At 39.8% G+C, this 13880-nt stretch overlaps 1 protein-coding gene across 5 annotated transcripts in view; it reads right to left on the reverse strand.

The window, feature by feature from the left end:
* Positions 1-429: 429 nt before the first annotated feature.
* Positions 430-13880, reverse strand: part of map3k8 (mitogen-activated protein kinase kinase kinase 8) — a 29596-nt gene continuing 16145 nt past the window's right edge. For all 5 annotated transcript variants that reach the window (XM_016994268.2, XM_008112380.3, XM_008112377.3 and 2 more), the window contains 7 exons: positions 13171-13535; positions 9127-9291; positions 7843-8104; positions 6624-6730; positions 5903-6055; positions 3963-4209; positions 430-2355 (listed from right to left, as the gene is read on the reverse strand). In XM_016994268.2, the coding sequence (XP_016849757.1) occupies positions 2252-2355; positions 3963-4209; positions 5903-6055; positions 6624-6730; positions 7843-8104; positions 9127-9291; positions 13171-13506 (1374 nt within the window). In that variant the 5' untranslated portion in view covers positions 13507-13535 and the 3' untranslated portion in view covers positions 430-2251. The remainder of the gene's footprint in view (positions 2356-3962; positions 4210-5902; positions 6056-6623; positions 6731-7842; positions 8105-9126; positions 9292-13170; positions 13536-13880) is intronic.

The raw sequence follows: 13880 nt of genomic DNA on the forward strand, positions 1-13880 counted from the left end.
GTCTCATGAATAACCACCGAAAGCCATTCTTTATCGTTTGATGGGCTCCGTGGATTTCTGTATTCGAAATGTGTAGAAACTGAGTAAAATATCTATATGATATGGTCTATTGGCTGCAATTGATTTGCTGAATTTGGAAGGTTTTTTGACTCAGAGGTTTGTGGCAACACATGTGACCAGATATGTAGCCAAAGGCTCCTTCTATACTGCCATATAAAATCTATATTATCTGCTTTGAACTGGATTATATGGCAGTGTAGACTCATATAATCCAGTTCAAAGCAGATAATGTGAGTTATCTGCTTTGGTAATCTGGAAAGGGCAACAATCTTTTATATGTTAGTAGTCCGCTACATTTTTTCTTCTTACTACACACAGAATCCCATGTAATGTACTCACATACAAAGAAATTGAAACATAAATGCAAAATGCTCACAAAACATGTGGCTTTATTCCTTTAAATAGTTGAGCCATTTCTATCACAAACAGAATTGGATAATACAAACAAACTGTATATACAAAGATTCTTAAATACAAACCTCATGTTTTTATCAATAATTCTATTTACAACATACACAGTATGCCACTTTAAAAATGAAACAAAATCACTTAACAAAGTATTGACTTATTTTTATAAAAGTTTACACATTCATCCCATGGGATGTACCAAACTATGTTCTTGAAACAGTTTTACTGCCATCTAAAACATCAAGTTTTAAACGTATTCAACGTCTTCAAGAGCAAAAGAAGTCTTTTTTTCCATAGGAACATTATTTTTAAAAATCTCTAATTCATGACATTCAAATACATGTTTGTCTTAAGAAACATGTAGCCCACAGCCACAAATTAATACAAACTTCATAACTAGCCTATCTCCGCCAAGATTCTAGTATTCTACTGCCAGCTTTATATTTCAAATGGCTCATGCTTACAATTGTTGCTCTTTTTGCTAGGAAGCCAGACTTTGTCCCATAACTTCCTTCTTGCATCTCCCACTGATAGCAATGTGCAAGAAAATATTCTGGAAAATTTCCCTCAATACAGCTAACATCATTAAAATGAAAAAATGCCAGCTCACAGCTTAACATGTATGAATACACTGGTAGTTGCAATGTTTTTGTTGCTGTTCTGGTACAGATTTCTAATTCTAAGAATTGGCGCAAACCCTATTAGACACAATGAGCTGATTAATGCTATTTAGGATAATATTTATATGATACAGAGACTGGATAGCTATTCCTTAGTAATGTTTGTAACCTAGATATCTGAGATCAAAACACCATCATACTATTTCAGCTTGGGTCAAAGGGAGAAAAAACCCCAAAGTTCTGTGAAATCCTAAGGATTTGCTCAAAGACATAAGCAGAAATCAGAATTTAGTGTTTTGAATTATGATTTCCAGAATCTCCCAACCAATAGGGAGAGTGACCATACAGGCCAGGGGATTCTGGGACTTATAGTTCCACCAACCAACTTTTGAATGTTATCCTCTTAGGTCCAAGATGACTAGCTTGTTGTCTAAAAGGGAGACAGAAGGAGTAGTATGAAAACAAGTCTGAGAAGTATGGAGAGGAATGCAAGGAAGCAGAGGACTGGGAGGTGCCTCATTTGAAGCCAAAACAAGTGGGCGGTTGGGTGTGGAGATAAAGATGCTCATAGTATGCTGATTAGTGGGTCACCAAATCTTGATCCAAACAAAAATGAGTGGGATGCAAAATCACAGAAAAAAGTTTGACCCAACTCACCAAGCATCAGGCTTTTCAAGGAAAATCAATGTGATGCTATAAGCCAAAGATCTGCAAAACGGAAGATGTTCTGCCACAGAGAAAGCCACATTTCTGACAGCAGTAAGCTTGGTTTAGAAACAGCCCTTATATTCAACAATGACTTTAATTATTAATAATTAGAAGAACTCAATGAGCTCAAACTAGGAGCTTCCACTACTGTTGAACTTAACAATCTGGGTTCCCTAATCATCAGACCTTCAAAATTTTATAACGCATATTTTTCATGGTTACACTCTCAATGCAGACCAAACATGAGTAACACATCATATGACAGAAGCAGCATTATATATATATATATTAAAAAAAACAAGAACCTTCTCTTGTTATTTTGTTAAAGAGTTCTTAAAAGTTCACTTTATAAAATTCTTCAAGTGATCAGAAATATTGCACTCTTCTTTTTCTTCAAAACATCTGAAAGAAATGATCTCCTTCCATTCAGCACAACTCTTCGTAATCTCATCGCATTAGACTATGTTAAAGTAGCCAGCTAATGCTCCAAGGTCAATGTACAGAGATCGTTGTCTCTTGAGCAGTTCTGATTCTTCAGTAATCCCGATGCTTGAGGAATCTAACAAGAAAGAAGATTGGACAAAAATTTTAAAAGGAGTGATCAGAATATTACATTAGAGCAATTTTAGAAAAGGTGACCATAACTGATTTTTATTTTAGTCCCACTTATACCAACTAAACTTTCTTCTTGTTTCATCATTATCATCATCATCATCATCTAGTAAGCAACCTTGCAGCAAAACAGGCCAAGTTTGATCAAAGGAAATGAATTTTGACAAGTGGGCACAACAATGAACTCACTTAATGCTGTGTAGGATTCTGGGGCCCTTTGTCTGAAAAGGGATGGAATAAAACCGACATGAGGAACTTTTGATCCTTTGGACTAGAACTCCTATAAACCCTTTCTATTGGACATACTGGATGGAACTAATGGCATATGGCAAGTGAAAACATGTGGAAGGTCAGAGGAGAAGAACTAGAAAAGGGGAAGAAAGCAGCAGTCTAAAAGGCCAGTCACATACAAGGGAGAATGTTAACATGAGGGTTTTAATTCAGGAAAACAAAATAGAAAATAGGGTTGCATGAATTGCATGACACAAAGACTAATGATGACTTTCACCCCCTCTTTAATTATACAAGAACTCAGAGCCAGCTAATAGTGAGAGATCCAGGAAAGACACAAAGCAGTGCTTCTTCACACAGCACATTGCAGCATAATGTCAAAATCTACCATAGAGCTACTAGTTGAAGTTTCTGGAAGTTGTGTTGTACTCCAAAATGGAATCTGCCATTCCCAGTCTAGCTGGCTTTAATGGGGCCAATGACTGTTGACTATTATTTAAGAAGGAAAAATATTTCCAATGGCTGTCCGTCAGGATAGTTATATATTACCTCCAGGATCACAGACATTGTGCAACTGACCATGACTTGTAGGAGTGTAATGGGAAGAGAAGGTTACTGCCCTCATGTTCAATTTATGGGCTTATTATAGACATCCATTTGGGTACAGTTAAAACCAGAATGGTTCTTACTAGAAAGGAGAAAATCCACAGGCATTAGCAAATTTGCAGTACTATATATGTAAAGCCTCAATGCAAAGAAGTGTGTGTGTGCGTGTGTGTGAAAGAGAGCTGAATTCAAATAATTCATTTTAAAATACATTCAAAAACAGTGGGGTTTTTTTTACTCTGGGTTATTGTTGTTTTCCTGCAAAGTGTATTTTAGACTGGCAGCAGCAATACGTTATGCTAGATACTGGAGAACAGTTATTTCACAACTCTGGAAATTCCAGTATTTTTTGAAAAAGCTTCCTGGATAATGATGATGTGGATTTACCATGGGGCTGATTTCACAGGAATTTCAGGATTTAAGCTGAAGCCCGGTTCTATGGAGAGGTCAGTGGGATTTCTGCCAAGCACTTTAAACATGCATTTTGTCTGATGTCAGTTCTGATAAAACTCTAATTGGCAGTGAAGCTCTGCAGTGTCATCTTTGTTGTAAGTTGCCCAGGAAAGATTTGCCCCCACCTCATATTCTGTTAGACTCCAGTTCCCATTGTCCCTTACTATACTGGCTGGAGCCTCTGGGAGTTGGATCCAAGGCACCCAACTAGCCACCAGTCCCTCACCCTTGGGCCAAATGCAGGAAGGAGGGTTAGTGTTGTACCGGCAATGTTTTCAGGAAGCTCAAACTCCTGCCTCGCCAGCAGCCGTTTCCTTTCAAAGAGAGCCGAATCCAGGCTCTGGCAGCGCGGCTGCTCTTCCCTGGGTGGGTGCAAGGCCTCGTGTTTGAGGAGTTCTGTGGCTGAGGGTCTCTGGTTCAGGTTCCTCTCAAGGGCGGCTTCCAGGAACCGTCTCATGCTGGGGCTGCAGTCCTCAGAAATGTCCTCCAGTGGTGGAGCTTGCTTATGGATCTAACAAAAGGATCACAAGAGAAGCAGCTTTGAACATAATGCTCAACAAAAGGGAGGGGGAACTGTTTTAAAAGCTATCTAGCGTGTGTTACAAAGTTACCGCCCTAGGAATTTCCTATGTCTGAGTCATTGTTTGGAAGGTTGCCACCCTGCTGCTGCACGAAAGACGCACAGGAAAACTGGAAACTTAGCCAGTTTCACCCTAAAACAGCAAACCTGAAAAACCAGCATCAAGTTCATCCAAAGGTCTGCAAAACTAGGTTCATCATTTTGGAGAAACAAACACAGAGAAATTCAGAGGGTGACCTACTTTTGGAGGCCGAAAGGGAATGACAGGGGACATGAGTGAGTGAGCAAGAGGTTTCTGCTTTTTTTCCTTCAAGGATTCTGTTTTGAGCATTGACAATGTGGTATAGCCTCTACACACACTTAAAAATGTGTTACAGCTGAGAGTCCCAGTTCAGATTTTCTGTTTTGTTTGAAGAAGAGAAGTCTGCATCAGGATGGGGGTGGAGGAGAATCTTCTATTTATATTCCTGCTGAAAGGTTTTTTTTAAGTGTGGGAAATCTATTCTTTGATTCCTTTTCTTACTTTTCTGAGAACTGTAACACTACATGTTCTAGTTCTAGCTCTGGTTTGCAAAGCCTCCAGTCCTGAGACTGCATAGACATTTGAGCTTATTACATCAGTTTCTCTTCCAGCATGGCTATGAACCTCATGGCTTGCATTTTCCACTCCCCTCCCATTCAGATCAGAGATAAACATGCATAGTTTTTCCCCTTACTCATACTTCCACAATTCTGTAATGGTTCACCAAAATGAAACAATGGGAATGCAGAAGGGTGTCGTGGGAGTCCAGCGACATTCCAGCTTCCTTCTTAGACCTGTAGGTGTGACACTTTGCTCTCAGCACATGGCAAAATCCACACTTGGGCTATACCACTTCAGCACATAGTTGGGGGTCATATTGAAAATTATCCTACTCCATTCCCCATCCAAACCCTTGACTATGCTAGTTTTCTATGTAGACAATACACATGAGGATGAATATCCAGTATGCAACTTGAAGTGGCCTCTGAATTATACTGCACTGGGGCCAATGGAGCTGAGATTTGGGAGATCAGTATCAATTCGCCCAAGTTTAAAAATGGCAACAAGAGAAATGACCATTTACTTCATAGCAACAATAGTGAGAGTCAAGATGACCCTCTCTTATGTGTCTTTTTGGCAAGAGAATGACCAGCCCAGTCTGCTGAAGAATAAACAAGCTGGCATCTAGAAACAGGGTTGAAGAGGGCTTGTAGGGCACATGCTTCAGCCTCTGCACATCCCCAGCAGATGGCATCCCCAGCCTGTCTCATTCTGCCTTTTCTCCCAGATGTTCATATGTGTGCATGCATGTACATGCTTTCACGTCACCTGTTTTGACTTGGAAGCAGGATTTCCTTAGGCAAGGAAAACTCAGAGATGGTTTGCCATTTCCTTCCACTGAAAAATAGCCTACAACTATTGGTACTCATTGGCAAGCCCTCTTCCAAACACGAATCAGGTCTGATCTTGGTTAGCTTCCAAAATCAGATGGAAGCTATTGCCTTCAGGGTACTTAGTCTTTCCTCAGCTCTGAGTTATACAATTCCAACAGGAAGAGGAAGGAGGTGAATTAGAACTCACCAACCCAAAGCCCATACTTACTATGTAGAGGTAGGAGGGGTATGCTGCACGAGGGTATCGGTTCACCCACGGCGGGATGCCAGTTTGCATATGGATGATGGTTGTTCCCAGGCTGTAGATGTCGGCTTTGGTATTGTGTCCACGGCAGAGGATTACTTCTGGGCTCATGTAAATCTGCCAGAGAAACACAGAAGAAATCTTATCAGCAACAATGGTCCCAGATATATAAGGAAGCTTTTACCAGGTCTTTCATGGAAGACGTTCAATGAGATTAGAGGCGGGTAAACACAGCAGACTCTCTTGCAGTAGCCAGTCTTGATGGTGTGATGCATGATTAGAAGTTGTATGGGCTATTAGTTATGATTATGCAGACTATATTTCTATATTGTGCTTTTCCTGCATGGTAAGGGGTTGGCCTGGATGGCCTGTGTGTTCTCTTCCAACTATATGATTCTGTGATCCTAGGCTCCCAGTTATTTCTGATAAAGTAGAAGAAAATATTTTATTATGATTCAATTTGGCTGGGATATGCTATCTGGTCCTCCCCAGATATTTTAGATCTAACTTCTATGAGCCACAATGTCTCAGTCTCTGCAATGCTAGATGTCTGGAAAATGAAGGAAATTTACCTATAGCCTTGTGCCTCCTGGACTGACCAGGTCTTGTCCAACACTAATCTAGAAGGACAATGGCGCAAATGAAAGAGCACCTGGGTTGTATTCTCATATCCAAGCTTTCTTACCTCTGTGCCTCGGAGTTCCTTGGGATAGTATATATCTTCTGTCATTTGAACACTTAGGCCAAAGTCCACCAGAACCGCTTTCGTTGACATAAAAACAATGTTGCTTGCTAGAAACATAGGAGGATAAATGAGAACTTAAGTCTTCGGAGGGGAAAACCTCAACATTTCACTCTAACACAGCAAACAAACCAAGTTGAAGGGTGGTATGGAAGGCAGCCAAGGACATTCTATCTGTGTAAATAAACCTCCTGTTTGGGAATTTCCCTTTCTGTGCTTAGTGTTATGTGAGATGGAGAGCAGAGCCCTGCCAGTTTATGGGGGCAGAACCACAAAAAGTTGCCTTTTGGACTACACATCCCTCGAACAAAAAGCAACAAGCAATATTTTGAAGGCCAGAGATTTCCAAACCTCAGTCACTCATTGTGCTTTCTGGTACATTTAAATTATTGAAATGGATAAAGAGTTTTGCAGCATCTGTAGAATTAATACACTTTGACACCACCTTAACTGCTATGGCTCAATGCTGTGGAATCATGGGAGTTGTAGATTTATAAGTCTGTAGCATTCTCTACCAAAGAGTGCTATTGCTTCAATAAACTACGAACCCCAGGCTTCCACAGTATTAAGCCATGCAAGTTAAAGTTGTGTCAAAACACATTATTATTATTATTATTATTATTATTATTATTATTATTATTATTATTAATGTTACATTGCAGATAGACCCTCAAAGGATTACAAGAGGGGTTTTTTGTTTTTGTTTTTGTTTTTTGCAAAAATTCAATTTACCAGTTCAGCCAAATCCATGCACCTGATAAGGTTATATAAGAAAGGTTTGTGCAGAAACAGATGTGCAAATCTTTATAAGCAACTAACATATACAGTATATAGCATATATCGACAAGCTGTGAAACAGGATGCCCTTCAGATATGCTGGATCACAGTCCCATGCTGCCTGGGGATGATGGCATTTGTAATCCAATATGTCTGGAGGATATTAGGAGGGTCTGGAGCAGGCATGGGCAAACTTCAGCCCTCCAGGTGTTTTGAACTTCAATTCCCAGCAGCCAGTAAGCTGGCTGGAATTTCTGAGAGTTGAAGTCCAAAACACCTGGAGGACCAAAGCTTGCCCATGCCTGGTCTGGAGGACATGTTCCAAATAGAAGGATTAAAATGTGCTACTGGGGCAAGGAAAGAAACAGCACTTCCAACGACCTACGTTTTATATCCTGATGTATAACTTTTTTTGAATGAAGAAACTCAAGCCCTTTGAGGATATGCTTTGTCACCCAAATGATCTCAAATTCTCTCATAGGCCCACAGCTTTCCACTTTCTCCAGGACAGAGCCGCCTTCTCCTGCCTCCATGAAGAGATGGATCGTCTCATCCCACAAGATGGCCCCATAAAGTTCAGCAATATTCTCGTGGCGAAAGCAGGCTTGGATTTCAACATCTGATGGCTTAAATTGCTCCACTGGGACCTAGGATACCAAAACACAGATGAAGGAACACCATTAGACCAATGCGCATGGCACCTTCACATACAGTACTCAGGCTGAGGTTGAGATGGCAATCCCAACCCCAAATAATGCTTTTGAGTGTAGTTCCCTTCCCATAGCTGAGGGAAGGGAACTACAAATAAGGCAAGGGTGGGAATCATGTGGACCTCCAGATATCACCAGACTGCAAAGCCCAGCAGTCTTAGCCAGTGATGAGTACTGTAAAAGAAGCCCACATGTGGGCATCCCAACCTATGGATCATGCATAGTCATGTTGTTTTACACTTGTAGCATTACACCAGGCTGTGAATGGGCACATTTATGTCTAACTTCTTCTTTGCACATGCACAGAGTTCTCCTTTTCTTTTGTTGCAATAACACATGTTTATTAGCTATTAGAATTTGGCTTGGAGCTCTACTACCATGTGATAAGGCATGCAATATTTTCCACCCACAGGTACAACAAACTCCAGACTATGGACAATCTGCAAATCTATGTCCTCATTGTAAAAGACCATGCAGACCCAGAATAAGTTCTCACTCACGGACCCAATCATACTTGGTCACAAGTGATAGCCTATGATGATGAGGATGATGACAAACTCCAGACTATTAACAGAGATCCATGAAAGCAGAGATTCCAATTATTTTTCTACAGACCTCAAGTTAATGTGCATGGGGTTCCCAAATGGTCTGCCTTCCATGCATTGACCAGCAACAGATCTGCTTCAAAACCACTTTATCATGTGCCTGAATTCTATGATCAAACTACAGTTTGTATTCTGTAATATCTCTGCTCCAGTGCACATATGGCACAAAGAAAAACAAAACAAAACAAAGATAAATGCTGTAGGCACTATGTAGTGCCACTTGTAAGCAACCTTGATTCCCCTCAGAGGTTGAGAAAGGTGGGATATAAATATAGTAAGTAGGTAAATAAATAAATCCAGCATTTTGTGTTATGGATCAAGGGAAAACTTGGGGAAAATATATTAGAAGCATACCAGTTTACAAGCCATCCGTTTCTTCGTTTCTGTGTCTTGTGCCAAGTAGACTTTCCCAAAAGCTCCCCGTGGAATAAAGTCAGTCCCAATATTCCTGTAGGTTAACTTCCAGGGAAACAGGAGTACATCTGAATCAATCTGATAACGCCCATTTTTGGGATTGATCTAATTTTTAAAAAATAACGAGATGGGGAAAATGTTTAAACAGGATAATTTTAATGGACAATTTACATTTCATGAAATAGCAGATCTATTGACTAAAGATGGAGAATAAACCTGTAGGAAATCAATTTGGTACCCTCCTGATGTTTTGGACTGAAATTCCAATGATCCTTGACCATTGGATATGTTGTCTTTTGTTTATGGGAGCTTTAGTCTAAACCTAGAGTTTTGAAAAGTGATATTTTGTGTCATAACTCCCAGAAACCAGAAGCCAGCATAACCAATACGAGCTGCTGGATTTGGGAAACTGTAGTTCAAATAAGTACCTCTTTTAAGCTCTATAGAAACATGCAGTTATGATCAGGTGGCCAACTCAAATCAATCTGTTTATGCAGTAGCTTTCCAACATTTTCACTCACAAGTTCTACACTGAATTACCTGGAATTGAATCAAAGCATGCATTCTTTCACTGTGCATTAAGTCTTTCCCCAACCTTGGGAAAGTTACTTTTTGGGGATTATTGCTCCCAGAATTGTAGCCCACAAGTAACTTTTTCAAACTGAGGTGCTTCTTCTTAAATTTAATAATGCCCTAGTTCTCCCCTTCTCTAGAATATAGAGGCTTCCCAATGCAAGGAACACTCTTGATGCAGAATGACCAAATGAGAACAGCACGTGTAGTGTTCAGTGCATCCTGGAAATATTTACAATTCCAGGCTGTGATTAGCCTTCCATAAAGAATTTAGTTGTACTTGATTGTCTAGCAACAGCGACTTGCCTAATGAACTAATAGGCAGGCTTTGCGTAATGCATCCACCTGGCATCTGTTTGTTCATTCCTGGAACCTGCCAGCTGATCAATTCACAAACTTGCGGGTTTGGCTTCAGAAGTTAAGCAAACACTTTCACAATATTTCCCACCATCAGAGATTGTATGGGGAGATGACAGTGTGTATAGAGCAGGAAATTTTCCAAAACAGACTAAATAGATAAAAATAGAGATATAATGTCTAATTACATCATGCGTCTCCAAAGAAAGCTATGGTCAACCATTGAAGCTTCCTCACTCATCTTAAATGCGGCATTGAAAAGTTGCACTTAAGGCAAAAACTGGCTTGAGCTCTCTGACATTAAAAGCAGTTCTACAAAAGTTAGTTGGATTGAGCGATTAATAATTTTGACATTGGCTAAAAACATGTTTCTAATGTTGTTGTTTGCCTCCAAGTCATTTCTGATTTATGGAAACCATAAAGTAAGTCTGTCACAGGGATTTCTTGGCAAGATTTGTTCAGAGAGGGTTTGTCATTGCCTTCCTCTGAGGCTGAGAGAATGTGATTTGCCCAAGATCACCCAGTAAGCTTCCATGGCCAAGTGAGGATTTGAACCCTTGTTTTTCAGTGTCCTAGTCCAACATTCAAGTGACCATACCATACTGCATCTCCCGTCTTACAAAAAAGGACGTACCCACGCCTCTGACATCCAGGAAGCAATATTTCTCTGAAAACTGGCAACAGCTGTTAACCATACATGTATTATCTTAAACTAAAAGTTTTTTCCCCCCTTCAAAGCTACTGTTTCATTCCTATGCAAGTACATGCAGATTGAATGGATAGACGAAAACTCATAACACTAGTCAACTAAGACCCCATCTACACTGCCACATAAAATGAGATTAAATTATTTGAAGTGGATTATATGGCAGTGTAGACTAATATAATCTAGTTCAAAGCAGATATCTGTGGATTATGATTTGATAATCTGGATTTTATGGCAGTGTAGAAGGGGGGCTAAGTTTCATCTGTTTTTATAATTCTAATATCCCTCTCAATCGAAGTTCAGATCAGTTATTGTATTGCATCACAACTGGACTCCAATGCCAGTTCTGATTCTTAACTGTAGCTTTCCTAAATTCTGGTTGCACCAACAGCCCATATCTTCTTACTGATAAATATAGGAAGGGAACAGTACTCAGAGCTGGGCAGTCTTGCACAAGGAGGTATTTCCCCTGTTGCCCAGTCTTTGACTGATTACCCTTTTCGTCTTGAGAAAATAGGCCTGAGAATTCAATACAACCTTTTTAAAAGCCAACCTTTATGGAGATTAGGTGCACAGGGCCCTTGAAAAAGTAGAAAAACATGTATTTTAACAATGCTATTTTTATCTGAGGAAGTATATCTCTAGGAATATCTATCTTATCCAGAGTAACACTGTAGTCTGCCCCTGGCAGAAATGGCCCATAGGGTTGAACTGGAGGATCTACAGAATCCTAGAGAGACCATATTAATCAAATCTGTAATCCCCAGTATCTCCTTCTAGGACTAGGAGAAAATCTTGCCTGGCACCCTGGAATTTAATATTGACACCAATGAGGTAAATGGACTCATTGGTTTATACAGGAACTACACTTTGGATAGTTTCCTAGGTTCCTTTAGAAAAAATGTAGGTTAGTGGGACCCATAGCCTCTTAATATAATGTGTACTTTCGGCCTCAAGACAATCCTGGCTCCCTGATGAGCACTTTCCAAATGTAGGTGTTCACTTACGGTAATGCCTTAGGCATGTACCTTAGTAAAATAATTATGTGTGAATGGTCCCTTAGCTAAGATAATGCCAGTGGTGTGGCAAACCCACTTGATGGACTCAGGGAATGAAGAGCAATCAGCAACTCAATGTGATACATTACATGTGACCTAGAGAAGTAAAGAAACACCTAACCAGTAAACAGAAAGGGTGGGTCACTTACTTTGGCTCAAGGAGCCGCGGTGGTGCAATGGGTTAAGCCTTTGTGCCAGCTAGACTGCTGACCTGAAGGTTGGGTTGCTGACCTGAAGATTGTCGGTTGAAATTTGTGAGATGGAGTGAGCTCCCGTCTGTCAGCTCTATCTTGTGGGGACATGAGAAAAGCCACCCAGCAGGACGGTAACACGTCAGGGCATCCCTGGGCAATGTCTCTGTAGGCGGCTAATTCTCTCACACCAGAACAACTTGCAGTATGTTCTCAAGTCGCTTCTGACACGATTAAAAAACCCCTCAAACCATCATATCAACTACCGCTTTAGGATATTTAATAATGATTTTGTTTAATGACTAAATTAACAATAAGTGGCCATCTAGATTCAAGAAAAGGTGCACTGTACTTGCAAACCATGGTCTGCACTAAGTCTGGTTTGATGTGATGTCTGAATTGATGAAAATTCAGCAATGAGAGCACTGAGTGACAAAGAATGTTGCAATGGTTTAGGCTAAGGAGGAATCAAACTGCTGTAAAGAATGTTGTCTGGAAGCTCAGACTGTTTTGTGTACTAAGCTATGGCTAACACAACCAAGGTTTGATGTGACATCTCAATTGAATGCACATGTCACATTAAACCTGTGGAATCAGTTTTATCAATAAAATCCAACAATGAACCAAATTTTTGAAGGAACTGTAGCTCAATGGCAGATCTCATGCTTTGCATGCAAAAAGTTCCAAATTCAATCCCTATAATCTTTAGGTATTATTCAGAAAGACGCCTGACCTCTGTGCATCGAGAAACTTGATGAACCAATTATCTGATTTGATATAGTGTATCTTCCTGAGTCATGATTTAAATCTGCATATATTGGATATTAAACTTGTGGGCCTTATTTGAACATTATTGATCCATGGAAAGATCCTGGTAGGAATGGACAGCAATCTATTACTCCACTCCATATGACAGGCTGGACTGAGGAAAACATACAATATAAACTTGTAGGTTAATGATATAGCACAACATGATTGGGATCTAGATCTTGCAGATCCTACATTTAAATCATGATTTAGTGAATTCAATAGCCTTTAATAAGGAGGATACTAAAATTTATTCAGGGCAGCAACCAGTATTCCAAAGAAAACAACTCACCATATTTAAAATGATTCCTGATTCTTGTCTTCTGTGATGGCAAATCTGCTTTGCAGTGTTGGACACCTGATTTGCAAAAGCAAGCAAGTCTTCCACAGTCCCATACTTGACAGATGATAACAAGGAAACCTCCCGTCTGCTGAACAGCAGGGATTCTGCTCGTTCCTCATTTTTGTTCTTCTCTGGACATAAAGTCAAGAGGCTGTCATCATAAACACTCAGGTCTCCATTTGGGTAGAGCTTCTCCATGATATTGATCACCTCTGACATATTTAGGTCTGTTAACAACAGGTCAATCTCCTCTTTGTTGTCACTGTCTGTGCTCATATACTCCATTACTGTTTCTCCACTTCTGCTTATTCTACCTATAAACAGCAAGCCAAAAACACAGTTGTTTAAAGAGGTGAAATTACAGATTTCAACGTGGAAAATATTTGTTATGGGCAAACTGAACCCATATGTCTGAAATAGTTATACAGCAAGGTGGAATGGGGTGGGGCACTGTGCCATTTACACATACATAGGCTCAATTGTTTTAGCACAAAGCTACAATTATATTGTCTTCAATTATATCAGCATAAAAACACTATATATATATATATATATATATATATATATATATATATATATATATATATATAAAATAAAATATTGGTTGTCAAATCCAATGGGGTTTCCAAATAAATATGGTAAGTCCACGTGTTAAACAA

This window comes from Anolis carolinensis, chromosome 6 (assembly GCF_035594765.1).
Source record: "Anolis carolinensis isolate JA03-04 chromosome 6, rAnoCar3.1.pri, whole genome shotgun sequence".
Classification (NCBI taxonomy): Eukaryota; Metazoa; Chordata; class Lepidosauria; order Squamata; family Dactyloidae; genus Anolis; species Anolis carolinensis.